General features: G+C 41.9%; 2 protein-coding genes across 2 annotated transcripts in view; one reads left to right on the top strand and one right to left on the bottom strand.

Annotated features, from left to right (window-relative positions):
• ALDH1L2 (aldehyde dehydrogenase 1 family member L2) overlaps positions 1-7,358 on the top strand; it is an 81,576-nt gene extending 74,218 nt beyond the window's left edge. The window contains exons 22-24 of the mRNA XM_044679141.1: positions 269-374; positions 4,936-5,135; positions 7,303-7,358. Of these exons, the coding sequence (XP_044535076.1) occupies positions 269-374; positions 4,936-5,135; positions 7,303-7,358 (362 nt within the window). The remainder of the gene's footprint in view (positions 1-268; positions 375-4,935; positions 5,136-7,302) is intronic.
• Positions 7,359-11,683: 4,325 nt separating this feature from the next.
• Positions 11,684-16,647, bottom strand: NOPCHAP1 (NOP protein chaperone 1). The gene is made up of 4 exons (XM_044678413.1): positions 16,495-16,647; positions 15,606-15,683; positions 13,042-13,178; positions 11,684-12,100 (listed from the first exon to the last, which is right to left on the bottom strand). Exons 1-4 carry the CDS (start codon positions 16,616-16,618, stop codon positions 11,933-11,935), a joined length of 507 nt encoding a protein of 168 aa, XP_044534348.1. The 5' UTR covers positions 16,619-16,647; the 3' UTR covers positions 11,684-11,932.
• Positions 16,648-17,446: the final 799 nt, after the last annotated feature.

Below are 17,446 nucleotides of genomic sequence, written 5' to 3' on the forward strand. Positions count from 1 at the left end.
TCTACCTTGGAACTGCTACTTAGTGTTGATTCCAAGGCAAAAGAGAGGGGTTTAAAAAAACATAAAATTTTTCAAAATAATTTTATATTTAATAATAAATTACTAATATATAAAGTATATAAATATATAAATTAAATTAAAAGGTGAGATATATATAGATATATATTTTTATGATCTGGAAAAAATGATAACCCCTACTATATTTAAGTGGGAAGAATTGAGATGATTAAAACCATACTGATAATCATGTATCTCTTTTTCTGATTAGGCTTTTTTATGGAGCCAACTGTGTTTACAGATGTTGAAGACCATATGTACCTTGCCAAGGAGGAGTCATTTGGGCCTGTTATGGTCATTTCTAAATTTAAAAATGGGTATGTTTACTATTTTCAATTCAATTTAGATTTTAATTCCTTTTTTTTTTCTTTGCCACAGTACTATTCACACATAGCATTTTATGTGGCATAAGCTTCTCCTATCGAGCATGTCTGTGGCCTTGAATACTGAGTGCTATTGTAGGAAGTCAATAGCCTATGCTGAAAACGTCAGCTACCAACTTGAGCTTGCTAACATCTCCAGGACCCTGACCACTGCATGTAAGGGCTTATTCATCACCCTATCAAATTCACTGCATCAAGAATTCCAGACTTGCTCTGTTCTCTTTAAATACAGCCATCCCTGCTTTCATTTTTTAACATCATCCTCCCACCTGCTTAATGAATAGATCAAGAACATTTGGTGTGAGCACCCTCCACTCTCCTCTTCCTCCTTCAAAAACTGTCTTCACCAGCAGGATTCTCCACCTTTCTTCTCCTTAAAGAGGATGAGCTGGTAGCCCTTGCCCCTACCAAAGCTGTGCCCTTGATCCCATCTCCTCCTGTCTCCCTTCAGTCATCCCTTTTCTCTTGGATTCCATTGCTCCCTCTCTTGGCTTTTTCCTCTGCCTTCAGTCCCCCCCCCCCCAACACTCTAGCCTTGACCTTCCCACCTTTCTTGACTCATCATTCTCTCTTTACCATCAGACTTCCAGAAAGAATAATTCTACTTGCTATCTCTACTTCCTCTCTAATGATTTATCCCTCTGCCTCTTGTATTCTGGCTTCCAGCCTCACCACTCTACCAAATTTGCCTTTTCCTAAATTAGTAATGACCTTATCACCAAATTCAAGGCCCTTTCTTCAGTCCCCATTCTCCTTGGTCTTTCAGCAGCATTTAATATTTTTTTTCCTTAAGCCAATATTTTCTGTCTTAGAATAGTAGAAGAGTGGTAAGGGCAGGCAATTGGGGTTAAGTGACTTGCCCAGGGTCACACAGCTGGGAAGTGTCTGAGGCCAATTTTGAAGCCAGGCCCTCCTGACTCCAGGTCTGGCTCTCTGTCCACTGAACCACCTCACTGCCCCTCAGTAGCATTTAATATTAGTGATCACTCTTGTTGATATTCTCTCTATCCTGGATTCCTCGGTCCTCCACTGTCCTGGTTCTTTTCCCATTTCTTTATTGTCTATCTGCCTCCTTGCCCAACTGTTCTTTCTCCTCCTAGCCTCCGAATGTGGCTATGCCTCAAGGCTCTACATTGGCCCTTTATGTCTTCTCACTGTCCCCTTTCCCCTTTGGGGACTTTATCAAATTACTCCATCTGGCTGTCAGCTGGATGCCTGCCTAGCTATTCTGCCATCCCAGCGGATGCCCTGGGTTCAGACAGGCCCCAGCCTTACTGAGGACATCACTGTCCTCCCATCAACCCTTTGGTCCTCTCTTCTCCTTCACCTCCCCCATGCAGCCAATTTTCTAGTCCAACTGCTGCAGCACCTCCTATAGCTCTGTTCTCCTGTTCCCGCCCTCTTTCAGCTCTTCTTCACGGCTCCTCTGTGCTCTTGTCCAGTCCTGACTGGTTTCCCCATCTCTAGACTCTCCTTCCTATTACTCATCCTTCTCCCTGCTCAAAATCTATCAGGGACTTCCCAAGACTCACTAAGTAAGAAACAAACCCCTCAGTCTGATACTCAAAGCTCCCCTCCACACATTGGACCCGGCCAATCTTGCCATCTTATTGCATTCGACTTCCTTTTCTGCACTCCACATTTTAGTCAAACTTCATTTCAGACCTTTCCATGAATTTATCTGCCCTTTGCCATCTCTGTGCCTTTATGTATGGGTCCCTCCATCTTCGAATAATCTTCCTCTTCCTTCAGAACCCAGCTCATGTGTAAGCTAGGAAACTTTGCCTTATGGCCCTTCCCATAAGTGATCGATCTCTCCATTCTCCAGTCTGTCATGCATTCCCTTTGCATCCCTTCTGCACAGATATCTCATTCCCTTTAGGTCCTCATAGGCAGAGATTACCTGATTTTCCACAAAAAGCACATAGGTCATTTTGTCTGAAGTGGTTATTTCATAGAAAGGAGCAATGAGAGGGAATCTACCTTCCAGGGTTATTGTGAAAAAAAGATTTCAAAAGTTTAAAGATGGTATTTAAATATAAAATTTGTATTTTATATTTATTTTATATCATATATTACATGTAATATAATATATATATATATATATACTTATATATGAATAAATATTTTTTAAAAGTATCTTGGGGCCCAGATTTTCAATGACCATGAATATGCAGGAGGCAGCATATGATGGAAAGTTAGCCTCAATATCAGGAAGACCTGGGTGCAAATCTTGACACTATAGGTGACCCTAGGTAAGTGGCGTACCACTTTAGTGGTCCCTGCAGCAGTTCTCCAAAACTGAGAGACAGCTGAAATCACTGGGACCAACCTGTTCATTCAGGAGCTCCCTAGTTCAGAGATCCCAGTCTAATACCTCTCCCTTAAACACCTCATTGACCATGAGGGTTTTCTTGTAATAAATTGCATTTACTAAATAATTTCCTGATTTATACTGTATGAAAGGGTTTTCGGAAAATATTAGGATGAAGTCAAATGTATATTGATTATATTTCAACCATGGATCACTTGTTCTGCATTCCGTTGGTTGGGGAAGGTACATTTTCCTTATTCTTGAGACATACCTCTTTTTTGGAAATACTTTGTAAAACTTTAATGTGCTGGGTATAATGCAGAGATGCAATCAAGGCTTTTATGCTTGCATAACATAACCGTAGAATTTCTGGCAGTTAGCCAGCCTTAGAACTCTGACAAAGGTCAGTTGGTCCCAGAAGCTTGTGAAGAGCGGAGGGGCAAACTGGGCTCTGCCTTCGAGCTGAAACCTTGCCTTGAATCTGTGCTTTTGTCTTTAGACATTTGGAGCTTAGCTAACTTCTCTGAACCTCTTCCCTGACCTTCCCTATTTCATTCCCGTATTACCTTCCTGATTTTCCTGTGGGCTTTGGGAGAAGGGTGGATTTTTGGGTTGTAGCAATTAGACTTTGAGGATTTAGTTCCCCATAGACAAGTAGGGCTTACCCTTGAAACAAACTATCCCTTGCTTTACTGTTTTAGTACTACCTAACCTCAAGGGCAGCCAAACTTCCCTGGCTTAGAGAAAGCAGGCTCTCTCTCAGTCCAAGCCATTCCTGTGACCCTCCCCCCCACCTTGAGCTTCTCCTTAGCGGCTGTTAGAGAAACCCTGAAATCCTCTCTCCATTATAATCAACCCTGAAACTTTAATAAACCCCATTGTTACCTACTCAAACCCTTTGCTAAATCATTGGCTCCACGATAAGTGAGGGTTGAAGGAGGGAAGGAATTATTCGCTTTATTTTCTTGAGGGAAGCTGGAGGCGTCCATCTTGGGAGGAAGTAGTTGTCTCTATACTTCCTCCTGGAAAACCTTCAGTTTCACTGAGAGGAAGGAGCCTTGGGACTTCTTCTTTGTGGACTTGAGAAACTGACTAGAAAGCCTTCTAGTCAGATTCAAACCACTTCTGACTGGCCCTAACCTTTGTGTCTGTAGAAAATACCATTTTCCCTGGAAGAGTCCAGCCTTCCTTCCCCAGTAACCTCTGTCTCTAGTCTGAGTGTCTCCCGGTTGCAGCTGCCTCCCCTAATTACCTCATCATCTCCCTTACCGTTCAATATACTACCTTGTCCTCTATTTCCCTAAACTCAGCCATTCCCTTACATCTCTCCTTACCACCTCAATCCACTATTGCACCCTCCTTTCCCACCAAAGGACCCAAACCCCCATTTACCTTTTCTTTATTCTTTTATTACAATTTGGCGAGCAAAGTTAGTGAATACCTACAAATCTTCTGAGACACCCAAGATTAATCTGGCTAGGATAGCATTCATCCTATCCAGTGTCTATATAATGGCATGGTCATTTATGCAAGGTCTTATCAATTTCTGATTCATGAAAGTCCTTAGTTTTGTGCAACAAATTCTTGACATCTATGACTACTACAAATGGTGTGCCCTAACCCTTGCCAAATGTATATGTTTCATCCCTGCTGCTCTTGCCATAATTCTATCTCTTTGGCAATTCCTAGTGATTTCTAAGACAGTTTTTACTCACCTGTGGCACTACTTCAAGGCAACTTCAACTAAAAATGATGCTGACTCTGGGGAACTGGTAGAAAACATCAAACTACTGTTCTAAGTATTAAAACAAATAAGAGAAGGAAGGGAATTAGATAAGCATATAATCCTCCAACTGGAGATTGTGGAATCAAAGTATTTAGGAAGCAATGCCACCGATAACAAACAACCAATCATAAATGCTGTAGTCTCTCTGTTACCAATTGTGGATAGAACCATTGTGCAACCAGGGGAGGGGGTGGTGCATGTGAAGACATACAAAGTATTCACCCCAAGTGACATGGAGGTCCTAAAGAGACATTTCCCCAAATTCTTCGAGAAACCATTCAAAAGCATCAAGGAACTCAAAAGGGTGTTCACGTTATTTAATTATTTTTACATAGGAGGGTGCCATTGTCACTCATGGTACAGCAAAGAAAAGTGGTTGTTTTTTTATCTTACAGGGATGTTGATGGAGTGTTGCGACAAGCAAACAATACCGAGTATGGCTTGGCTTCAGGGGTTTTCACAAGAGATATAAACAAGGCTATGTATGTGAGTGAAAAACTGGAAGCTGGGACAGTTTTCATTAATACTTACAACAAGACTGATGTGGCAGCCCCATTTGGTGGCGTGAAACAGTCTGGTTTTGGCAAAGACTTGGGTAAGGCTATGTCTATGCTCCTATCTCTTGCTTGCCTTAGACTCCTAGTCTGTTTTGAACAAATTTAGAGTAATTTCTTTATTATTATTTATTTTTTTAACATTCTTTTCTTTTTAATTTTTGAGTTCTACATTCTTTCTCTCCTTCCCACCCTTCAGAGTTGAGCTGGGTTGCTGCTTCTAATTTGCCACCTTGGCTCTGCCCCATCTGATCATTTCTTTTTTTTTTTTTTAAACCCTTACCTTCCATCTTAGAATCAATACTATTTCATAGAAAGGACCAACTGGTTCCAAGGTAAAAGAGTGGTAAGGGCTAGGCAATGAGGTCTAAGTAAAATGCCCAGGGTTATATATCGAGAAAGTTATCTGAAGCCACATTTGAAACCAGGACTTCCCAATTCTAGGCCTGGCTCTCAATCCACTGAGCCACCTAAGCCTATCATTTCTAAGGGCTTTTGTACCAACCTAGGAAGCACTGTCAAAAGTCACATAAGATACTCTAAAATTACAACTGTTTTTTTTTTTTAGTCCAAAGTTAACTTTAAGAGGAAAAGACTATAACTGTTTTAGAGATAGTAAGACTAGCAATCTTTTGTTTTTTTTTTTTAAGTTAGCTCTCAGCTTGCCCTCTGCCATTTCCCTTGTGTTGACTGCCTCAAGGGAAAGGTGGGAAAAAGGATGGTCATGGCACCATGATGTAGTAAATATTGACTGCCATGTAGAGCTTTGAGTCAACACAGTTCCTGACTGTAAATCAGACTAGCAAGTCACTATGTCCCAAACTTACCCCAAACAGTACACCCCTAGGGCAACAGGTACATTTTTTCCAGTGTGCCTGCCCTAATAGCAGGCATGCCACAAGGACAGCTTTCATTAATTATAGTTGTTTTGATGCAACAAAAACAGATATCCATGTTTTACTAAAATGGCTGCTCCTATCGGAGTACAGATTTTCAGAAGATGCCATTAACTTATTCTTCAGGATAGTTTACATTTGTTCTTTGCTACACCTTTAGCCCAGGGGTCAGCAACGTATAGCTCTTTTGAGGGCCAGATATGGCTCTTTCTGCAAGAGCTATAAAGTCAATTTTTTTTTCAGGCACTGTTACAGGAGTGGCACTATGAGCACTGTATACAGCTCTCACGAAATTACATTTTAAAAAATGTGGTGTTTATGGCTCTCACGGCCAAAAAGGATCCCTGCTTTAGCCCTTACTATTTCAACCATGGATTACCTGTTCTGAATTCCACTGGGCTGCGGAAGGAACATTTTCCTCATTCTTGAGACATACTTCTTTTTTTGAGTATGTTGTAAAACCTTACTGTGCTCTGTCAATGTGCTAGCAGGCTGTTCTTGTCATTCATGGTACAATAAAAACTCTCTACATTAGTAAAGCTTATTTTCTCCTTTAATATTCTTTGAGTCTTGTGTAATCACACTTAGTTATAAGAAAGGTGAATCTTAACAAACAATTTCTCTGGGCCTCAGATTCCTCCTCTATAAAAGGAGTCATTTCATTATTTCTCATAGGTTAATTGGATTTAATGGCTTCTAAGGCCCCTTCTGGTACTGGATTAATGATCCTAATCTCATTTGATTCCCTGAATTTTAAGGTCAACAGACTAAATTTAATCTGGAGGCCATGAACTTTTCTTTTAAAAAAAAATGTTTTAAACTCTTACCTTCTGTCTTAGGATCTATACTAAGTATCAGTTCCAAGGCAGAAGAGTAGTAGGGGTGAGGCAGTTAGGATTAAGTGACTTGCCCAGGGTCTCCCAGGTAGGAAGTGGCTAAGGCCAGATTTGATCTCTGGCTTCTTATCCACTCAGCCACCTTGCTGCATGCCACCACCCCACTTCAAAAAGTTTTGATAACTATTTCAGTATAACTGATTTCCTTTGTAATCTTCTGTATTTTATTTTATGCATGTAAAAAATATGATTCTGGAAAGGCCAAAGGGGTCCAGGACACTAAAAAAGTGAAGAACTCTTATCTTAGTCTATAACTTGCTAAAGATGCTGCCATGCTTTAAATGGCCCAATGTTTTGGATGGAGAAGGGAAATAAATAAGGAAGAACCATCTAGGTCTAGAGCTGTACCTATCTAAGAGTATGATGGTGTACCCATCACTTCTGAATGAGTCACTCACTGATATTCTCCCCTCCAGGCGAAGAGGCTCTCCGGGAGTACCTGAAAACAAAGGCAGTCACCCTGGAATATTAGATCACCAGCTTCTCTAAAGAATTCCTCTTGAAGAATTCCTCTCCATCACTGTGTTCTCCACCCAGTGCCTGATGGGACTTCTGAGTGTGCTGTTGGAACAAATAGAATTAACCAGCAGGGGGAGGAAAAAAGACAAGTTTCCTATGATTACAGTCCTGTCCATCGGGATGGGTGTGAGCCTAAATTAGTTTTAAATATTTTTACACTTGATAACTAATGACAGAGATTTGGTTTCTACAAGGTTGTACATCGAACACATTTTTTGAGAGATTTCAAGTTCTTTGGATTTTAAAAACCAATCCAACCTCACTTAACTCCTGTTCAAAACTTACAGTACCATAAAACTGTTGACAAAGTGCACTTAATATCACTTTTGTATGATATGTACAGATTGTAGAACCGAAATTCTGCATACTAAGCTGTTAAAAAGTATTTTCTACCTCTCTGGTATTAATGAGCAGGAATAAAGAATGTGAATGGTGATCCTATAACAGTCTAGAAATCCAAATTTCTTCATTCCATGGTTAGGACATCTTTTGTCTAGGTATCGTCCTCCCCCTGTGATCCTCTCCTATCTAAAGGAGGGGGGAAAAAGTATAAGTTGTCAGGTTTCTGGGGCTCAATCACAGGTCTTCAATGCCCCACAGGCCTTTCCAAACTCCATTCATTGCTGATATTTGAGAGAGAACAAACCCAAGCCAAACTCTATCACAGGACCCCAAGGGTGAGAGCCCCAGCCAGATGGCACTTCAAACTTCACCATTCTTCCAAACTGGCTAGGATTTAGGCATTCCTCTGCTAAGGCCAAAATACCGCTGCTGTTGCCCTATCTTCCCAGGCCACCTGAGTCTTCCCCCTCCTGCCTGATCCTTCCAGACAGCAATCTCCATGTGAGCATCACCAGATCCCCTTTACCTTAGCCCAGTGATGGGCAAACCACAGCCTGTGGGCCAGATGCAGGCTCCCTGAAATGTTCTATCCAGCCAGGTGACATTATTCCTCATCTGACGAATACAATGAGTAGAATACAATACAATGAAACTCGAAAGAGTTGTCTTAATTTCTTTTCCTTTGGTCCCCTCTTTAAAAAGTTTGCCCATCACTGCCTTAGCCTCTTCTAATCCTTCATTCAACAGGCATTTACAAAGTTCCTACTGTAAAAGTTAAAAATTAAAAGGTTGGACTAAATTTATAAGAGTGTGATTGCCAGGAACTATATGACTCAATTCCAAATGACTTTTTATGGTAGTTTATTTACAAAAGGAGAAAGAGTGAAAGTAAGAAAATCAGAGAGAATAGATATTGACTCCAACCTGGTCCAAACCAGGCAGGGCTTAAGAGGCCTCAGCAAAGGGGGCCCAGAGGTAAATTAAACAAGGGTTTTAGCCATGAAGCCTCCTCCAAGATGAGGAGGCCTCTCCGGAAAATTTACCTCCAGGAAAATCAGGAAAAGGAAGTTGGCTTTTTTACTCACCCACGTGGTAGTTCTAAGGGAAAATTCAAGAGCAGTCCGAGATTCTAAGCAGGAGCTCCTCCAGGGTCAAGTTGAAGGTGAAAGATCTCATCACAGTAAACTCTTGCCACTTTTAAAGACCATTCCTTTCGTCACTTCCTGTGCCTTCCTTCCACTTTACATGGACCAATTACAGCTAAAGCTTTGCTTAGGCCTGCCCAAGGAGCAGTCAGTCGATTCTGATTCGTTACCCATTATCACACATGTGGGTCATAGACCTCCCCCATTTAAGGATAAGTGGGATGTATACATGCTTCTGGTGATTAAATTTAAAAATGGGCAAGGGAGAGTTAATCCTGTCTTTACACTACCATGGTCCAGGCATTGTGCCCAAGAAAACCTGGCTCCCCTTGGAAAGTGGTGCCTTCCTGGCCATCCACTCCAAAGGCCAGACCTCTCAGCGCCATCAACCTGGGCCAGAAGGGAGAGGGTTTGCTGTCCTGCTCCTCAAGGCTTTCCTCTACTGCTTCTCTTTCTTAAAGATCTCTTTCTTAAAGACTGGGCAATGGGGGTTAAGTGACTTGTTCAGGGTCACAAGCTAAGAAGTATCTGAGACCAGCTTTGAACCCAGGACCTCTGACTCTGGACCTGGCAATCCACTGAGTCACTTAGATGTCCCAGAATTTTTTCTTTTTTTTTTTTTAAACCCTTATCTTCCATCTTAGAACCAATTCCAAGGCAGAAGAGTGGTAAGGGCTAGTTAATTGGAGTTAAGTAACTTGCCTAGAATCACACACCTAGGAAGTATGAGGTTACATTTGAACCCAGGTCCCAACTCTGGGTCTTGTGCTCTATCTACTGTGTTACCTAGCTGCTCTGGGTGTTTTATTTAACCTTTTGTGTGTCATGACCCTCTCTGCTAGTCTAGTGAAGACTATGGTCTCGTGCTTTAAAATTTTTTAAACACAACATACCAGATCACAAAGAAAACCAATTCTATTGCAAGACAGACTCTGGGCAGGAAGACTGATCACATGTGAACACTGAGGAGAGAGTGGTAGGAGTTTAATAACTAACTACAGTTATTTCCAAGTAGGGATGAGTACAAATAATATTTAGAGATATCTGTCACAGCTGGGTTGTAACATGAAGATATCTGATTTCTATCAGTGACAAAGTTACAGGTACTGCTCATTCAACTGTGGTATATTGTTCATCTTCATAATGGAGAGATGCTCCATTTGCCACACACAAAGATATCACTGTTTTCCCATATAAGTTCCTGTGACCTTACAATTTATCCATGGAACCCTTAAGGCAGAGGAGAGGAGGAAAGCAAGATTAAGAACCACCAGCCCAGTTCAATCTTTTCAGTTTTATTGTAACAGCTTAAAGTTTACCTTGATGGACAAAAATGGCAAACTGCTCCAGGATCTTTGCCAAGAAAACCCAATGGATAGTCATGGCCCATGGGGTCACAAAGAAACAGACATGACTGGATAACTGGACAACAATAATGTCTTACCTCCTTTCTTAAAGAGTTTGGTGCCTAACTTACCATCTCTTCCCAACACCTTAGCTTCCCAGTTCACTGACCAACTCAAATTCTTGACTTATGCCTTCATTCTACCTGAGCTACAATCTGAGAAGGACATCTCACTGTGGCCTATGACTGCTCTTAATTCCATGAGCCCATATCTCCTTCTCTAAATCTTTTCTTGGTCCTTGTGGAAATATAAATCAGTCACCCAATCAACAAAAAGGAAGCAGTCCTGTCTTCATTCATAGAACACGAGCTATGTGAAGATAGGGGCTATGTTCCCCCCACCTTTACTTTTTTATCTCCAGGACTTAGCAAAGTATCTCAATCCTAGTAGAATTTTATAAAATATTAAATGTGGACCTTCCATTGGTATGAATGTTTTCTTAATGTTTTTTAAAGCTAATTTTCTCTCCAAGTTCAATTAAATAATAAAATGACTATATTAAATGTACTTCCTAGTATTGTTTAGTTCATTATTGTTTGCTCTTATAGCAAGTATACTCTGGCCCTCTCTCAGAGCCAGGCTTGCCATTTTGCCCCAGAACCCTGAGGATTGGGATATGTCTTCTCTGCTGACATTGGCTCAAGCCTCAATCAAGTTATGTTACCCCAATTCTACTTATCTACTAGTATCAGGTAGCCTTTACAGAGGGAAATTTACTTCAGAGATAAAGCAATTCCTAGCTATGTGACCCTGGGGCACAACACTTAACCCCAATTGCCCGGCCCTTACTGCCCTTCTGCCTCGGAACTGATACCAAAACAGAAGGTAAGGTTTAAAATATACAAAACAAGTTCATGAACCCCAAGTTAAGAACTCTTGCTAGAGCCAGGGAACCAGTGAAGATTTTTGAGCAGAGATGTCACATGATCCAACAGTTAAGACAGACAACCTTGGCTAACGTAAGAAAGACAGACAGAGAAGGGGCCAGGTTGAAAGCAGAGAGCCAATTAGGAGAAACAGAGGTTAGGGAGAATGAAAGCCTAAAGTGTTGGCTGTGGGTAGAGAGAAAGGTCAAGTTCAAGAGATGTTGGGGAAGAATTTTCAAGCTTTGTCAAAAATCTGGGTATGAGGGAAAGAAGTCAGATGACTCAGAGTTTACAAACTTAGGTGACTGAAGGATATATGGAATATGATATCACGGAGATAGCTCCGAGGTACAACAGAGAGAATGTGGAACTTAGGCTCAAGGACCTGGGTGACTACGTGTCACATCCCTTTTCCATACCGTAGCTTCCTCAGCTTTACCAAGTTATACCCATTAATCTCTCAGGTTCCTTCCATAACTAAATTAACTTATTCTAGGAGAGAAAAACTCCACAAGTTTGTTGATTGTAAAAGTATTTATTTAGTTCCATTTATCTACTTGTCAGACATTTTCAGCAAGGTGCTAGAAAACTTGACTTTCACACATAACTTCAGTGAATTATATACAACATGTACAGAAACAGCACACATGTCCCATGAATTGGACAACAGCCAATCACGTGAATGATTCCCTGAAGCCTGAGGGGTATATGTCACCTGAATGTGGAGTGTAGCCCAAGACAGACAGATAGGTTCATTCATTTGGTTATTCAACTGTCCAAGACTTCGATCTTGCCTTTTCTTCCTCCTGGTTTTGGAAACTTAATATTCTCTGTGGTGACCTCTCCAGTGATGCTGTTTTCATCCTCAGATTCCGAACTCTCTCCTGAACTGAGATCTTCAGAATCAGAGCTGCTCATCTCCACCACAGCCACATCCTAGAAAATGGATCACGGCCACTAAGATCACAATAAGGATCTTATCCTTGACTCAATGACCCCTTCCTGGGCATCCCAGAATTCCCTAAAAGTGTCACTATCAAATCAAAACAACGAAAACGAGGGCTATCATTTCAGAGATGTTCTTAGAAATATTCTTTGTAACCACAAGGAACTAGAAACCTACATGGCTCAAAGTTGGTAAAATGCCTTAAAACGAAGGCATGGCAACGTGGTGGGTTACCAGGAAGCCTTTCAAAGCAAAGAACGGGAGGGATTATTAGGACGTCTGCAAAGGCTGACATGGAATAATGCCTAGCAAAGAACGGAAAACCAGACAGTGTATATATACACTGATTACTGGAGGAAAGGAACAAGCTACAAACAAACAGCCATGATGAATGGGCCAAAACAACAAACAGGTTCGAAAAGGGAATAGCTAACAAGCTGTTACAAACTCACCATCTGCAGAAATTCCTATTTTAGTATAAATAGTCAATAAATGTGAATTTGTGTTTGGTGTTGTTTAGAGATAACTGCCTAAGGGTTCTTCTTGGTTTTTAAAAAAGAATCATGCAGAAAATTTGCTTCAGTACAATTTCTTAATTAAAACACAGAAATCCGCACTTGGTTTAAGTCTGTTATCACCAAGCTAGATATCTAACCCTACACAACCAATGCTTCGGCATGAATGTTAAAAGTTCACTAAAATGCACAAGGCTTCTGGCCATGCCTTCCTTTCACAGAGGGAGCCACTGACACTACACAGGCCAAGGGAGTCCCTCAGCCTAGGTCACAAACCCTGCAGTGAGGCTGGAATCCAGGTCTGCTCTGGCCACTGGACCTCTTTGCCACTTTAAATCAGAGGTCCCAGCCCCAAATCTCTGTGAATCTATGAAAGAGGAGCTTCCAAAGTGGCAAAGCATATCAAGTATTCCTACCATTTCTATGATCTTTTCCAGGGAGTCATCAACATTTTCAATACTGAACAGGCCTGGGGGACCCGATGCTATTTCCTCTCTTAGTTTTTTGTTGGCCTGTTCAATGTGAGGTAAGAAGTTCTTCACTCTTTCTAAAACTAGAGGAGGAAAAAAGGTGATATAAGTGGTACATACATATATGTATATAAAAAATAAATGTTATTTATAACTTTTACTATTTGCCCAAATATCACAAGTTTAAATACTATCTTTTTGAGATCTTTCTTAGAATACAAGGATGTCATAAAATGTTTTGTTATTTAAAAAACTTTTTTTTTTCAGTTTTAAGTGGGAAATTCTAAGCACCTACTGTGTGCCAAGTACTGAGGATACAAAGACAAAATCACACACTCACACACACTCTCTCTCTCTCTCTCTCTCTCTCTCTCTCTCTCACTCTTCTGAAGATTGTGTAATTCAATGTGACCACAAAGAAGTGAGAAAATGTGCCCTCTATCCTCTTTGCAAAGGTGGCAGACTACAGGTATGAAACAATGCTTCACTATCAGGCTCTCTGGAGGTGTTAGATGATTCTCCAGGAAGGAATGTATTTGGAAATGAAGGTGGTATAAAAACAAGTAGCAATTTTAAAAAATTTTAAGACAAGAAAAAAAGGAATTCACTACAAAGTGGGTGCTCATCAAATGGGGAATAGCTGAACAAACTGTAAGCAGATAAATGTAAAAAAGATTGTTCCATGAGAAATGATAAATTGAAAAATTCAGGCAAACAGGAAGATTTGCATGAACTGTTGTAGAGTAAATTAAGGTGAACCTGAGAAATAATATATACAATGACTACCCCTATGTACAAGACAAAGAATATTAAAACAAAACTGAATTGTGTGTAATTATACCATGATCACCTGTGGCCCTGGAAAAAGGATGAGGAAATGCTCTGCCCTCTTTTCCTCGGAGAGATGGACAGCTTATGGGTGCAAAATACAGTTGCCATATCAGCTGGTTTTGCCTAATTGGTTTTTTTTCCCTTTGTTACAAAAGAGAATAGAAAGAGTATTGTAAATAATGTAATGTAAAAAGAAAAAGTATAAGCAAAACTAACTTTTTAAATAAATCTGGAGGTGATATGGATTAAGTGAACAGGATGTAATTATTATTTATAAGTGATATCTGTTTGCCTGAATTCTTTTCTGTTCTGGTTATTAAATTTAGGGTAAAACTTATTAAAGAAAAAAACAAAGTTAACCTGTACAGGTCTGCTTTGGAGTGGGTGGTAGAAGGTTGCCATTCGTCTCAATACATTGGGGGAGAGGAGGGGTTATACATGTTTATCTCCCTAAGACCCTAGCATAAAGCCTTGTAATTAAGAGCTTAATAAATTATTCACTGTGAGTATAACAGTATGCATGGATAGGTGTGATTGAACATAGAAATGTGGGTATTAATGTTCAAGTCGAAAAGTGAATATGCCCGTGGCTAGGGTTTTTTGGGGGTGAGAATGGGGGCTGTTGTCTACTACTATAGAAAAATGAAAGCAAGACTTCCTAGAATCCTGACTATGATATTTTAGCTCAAATCAAAATATTTTGGGGAGAAGGGCTATTTTGAAGCCATTACACAACATTTATAAAAACTGAGTTCTTAAAATACAAAATTCTAAGCTGCCCTACCCACTGTCCCTTTCAGCCATACAGCCAGAAGACATGAAACAAATAAAATATATAGCTCATGGACAAGGCAAAGAACATTTCAAATTGCCCATCCCAGAGATCCCAAGATCACTCCTTCCCTCTACAAAAACAATCCTCTTTGTATCTCTCCATGGTGCCTTGTATATGTTTTAAAAATCTAAACAGCAATTTTTTTCCTAGAATGAACAAGAGGAACCTGCCCCAACATCAAAATTTCTCCTACCCTAAGAGATAGGAATCTTTGGGAATTCCAAGAGTAGCTTGAAAGGAAAACAGTGATTTCCAATTCATTCCATGTCCTGAATCATGTTACTCTGTGTGTGTGCCTCACCTACCCTCAGAAAAATATAAGCTCCTGGAGGGCAGGAACTACCATTTTCTTATCTTTGGTTCCTCGGAGGCCAGGAACAGGACCTTGACCACAGGAGGTACCCAGAACCCAGAACAATTCAATCCATACAGTCCTACAATAAAGGGAGACCCACAGCCCATAGAATAATTGAAGCTTGGAACCATAGAGCCAGGGATTCTTCACCTTTATTATATCAGGGCCCTCTCTGGCAGTCAGACTGGGGAAGGCTATAGACTCTTCAGAATCATGTTTTTAAATGGGGCAAATAAAATGCATAGGATTATAAAGGGAACCAATCATAGTGAAACATAATTATTCAAGTTTTAAAAAAAAGATCAAGGAGAAAGTTTAAAAAGAAAGATCAAGGACCCCAGGTTAAGAGTCCTGTCTGTTATACCAACACAAATTGATGACAATCACTCTTCATTTTACAGATGTGAAAACAAAGGCCCAGAGAGGTTCCAGAACTAAGATAAGAAATCCAGAGGGGAAAAGGGCATCAGGGGCTAAATAATCACTCACTGCTGCTTGGCTCCACTCTGACAGTCTGCAAGCCCATGCTCTTGCCTTTGGAACCAATGAGTAATGTGTCCTGAAACCCTACAAAAGAAGCAGATTCTCTGGTTATCTCTTTGTCCTGAGCCTGCATCCTTGAGAAAGTGCCTGAAACTGGACTTGCTCTTATTCCAAAGTGAGAAAAGGGGCTGTGTGGGTGGGAAGGATTCTTCCCCTTTGTGGTGACCCCAACCACAAATGAACCACTTTCCCCCTCCTCCTTCTCTTTCCAGATCAATTTGGGGCTGTCTTGTCAGGTCCCAGCAAGTCAGAAGTTGAATCACTGAAGACATCCGGGCCAAATGCCTCATTTTAGAGAATTGAGGAGCAGAGTGAGGCAAAGACTTGTCCAAAGTCAAACTGTCAACTTATGGCTGGGCCAGGATTTGAATTCAGATTCACTGACTTTAGGGTCAGTGCTTACATCACGTTGCCTTCTTGGAAAGACATCTGAGGGGAGGGAAGTCAGAGATAAGAGAACATTAAAACAGAGGATGTCAGGGCTGGGAGGAAGCTTAGAACAGGGGGTGTCAGAGCTGGGAGGATCCTTAGAATAAGGAATGTTAGATCAGGACTAGGAGGGGCCTTAAGACGGGATGGGGGGAGTGTCATGACTGAGAGGGTAGGACAAGGAGACATCTCCAAATGTTGAAAGTTCCGAGCTCTTCTGGCTCTGGAGCCTTTCTTCCCATCACAAGTGAGGGCAGGCCCCCGAGTTCAAGTCCCACCTCCAAGCACGGCTGCAAAGTGACCGTGGACAAGTCCCCTGCGTGCCCCCTCCCCACCCAATGGAGCGAGCTCTACACCCGGAATGTCCTGGGTCCAGCCCCTCCCCCGCCAGCTCCCCAGCCCTCACCGCCTGCGCTTGCGCAGCCTGCAAGGAGAAGCTCGCGCGACACCGACTTCTTCGAACCGTCGGGGCACCCCCTCGGGGCCGCGCGCCCTCGCCCGCCGCTCGGAGAATCCTCACAACCAGCCATTCCCTCCGCGAAATGAAGCGGGGAATCCCGCCAGCGCGAGACCCGGATGGAGGACTGCGCCTGCGCCTACGCTTGCGCCTGTGCATTCGGGCGGCCCAATTCGCTCCGCCCCTGCGAGGCCTCTGCGCTCTGGCGCCCCCAGGCGGAAAGAGAAGGAGGTGGCTGCTGGGGCGGAGAGATGCTGGGAAAAAAAAAACAGAAACAACCCTTGACAAGGACAAGGACAATGACCTAGGTGAGGTCTTTAATTAAGGCTGGTAGGGCATCTACCGGCATGATCTCTTTAGACCCTCACCGCAGCCTGGGGGAGGGGAGTGCTATTATTGTCCCCAATCTAAAGGGGAAACTGAGGCAAGGGGACGGGCTCCAGGATTTCTAGCCCAGAGGTACCCCAGAGACTATTTAATTCAGTGACCCCTTCTTTTTTTTTAGCCCCCATTTTCCGTCTTAGAATCAATATCATGTAATGGTTCCAAGGTAGAAGAGCAGTAAGGGTTAGGCAATAGGGGTTCAGTGACTTGCCCAGGATCATATAGCTAGGAAATGTCCAAGGCCAAATTTGAACCCAGGACCTCCTGATTCCCAGTCTGACACTCTATCCACTCTCCTAGCTGCCCCCATTCCCTTAATTTTACAAAGGAGGGAACTGAAACTCAGGGAGGAGTGTGATTTTCCATAGGATCATTGATTCAGAGCTAGAGGAACCTCAGAGGCCAGCTAGCCCAACACCTTCATTTTACAGAGGGGGAAACCAAAACCCAAGGAGATAAAGTGGTTTGCCCTAGGTCACCCAGGCAGTAGCATCAGAAGTGGGACCTGGACCCAGGG

Source organism: Gracilinanus agilis, chromosome 5, assembly GCF_016433145.1.
Source record: "Gracilinanus agilis isolate LMUSP501 chromosome 5, AgileGrace, whole genome shotgun sequence".
Lineage (NCBI taxonomy): Eukaryota > Metazoa > Chordata > Mammalia > Didelphimorphia > Didelphidae > Gracilinanus > Gracilinanus agilis.

What these genes read in the sequence shown, in the direction of transcription:
- NOPCHAP1 (XM_044678413.1), bottom strand. Translation starts at nt 16,618, where the DNA reads ATGGCTGGTTGTGAGGATTCTCCGAGCGGCGGGCGAGGGCGCGCGGCC. An exon ending in CAGAGTGGAGCCAAGCAGCA is followed by an intron (nt 13,179 to 15,605) that starts GTGAGTGATTAT and finishes TTCCTCCTCTAG; the next exon opens with TTTTAGAAAGAGTGAAGAAC. An exon ending in TGGAAAAGATCATAGAAATG is followed by an intron (nt 12,101 to 13,041) that starts GTAGGAATACTT and finishes TCCATTTTCTAG; the next exon opens with GATGTGGCTGTGGTGGAGAT.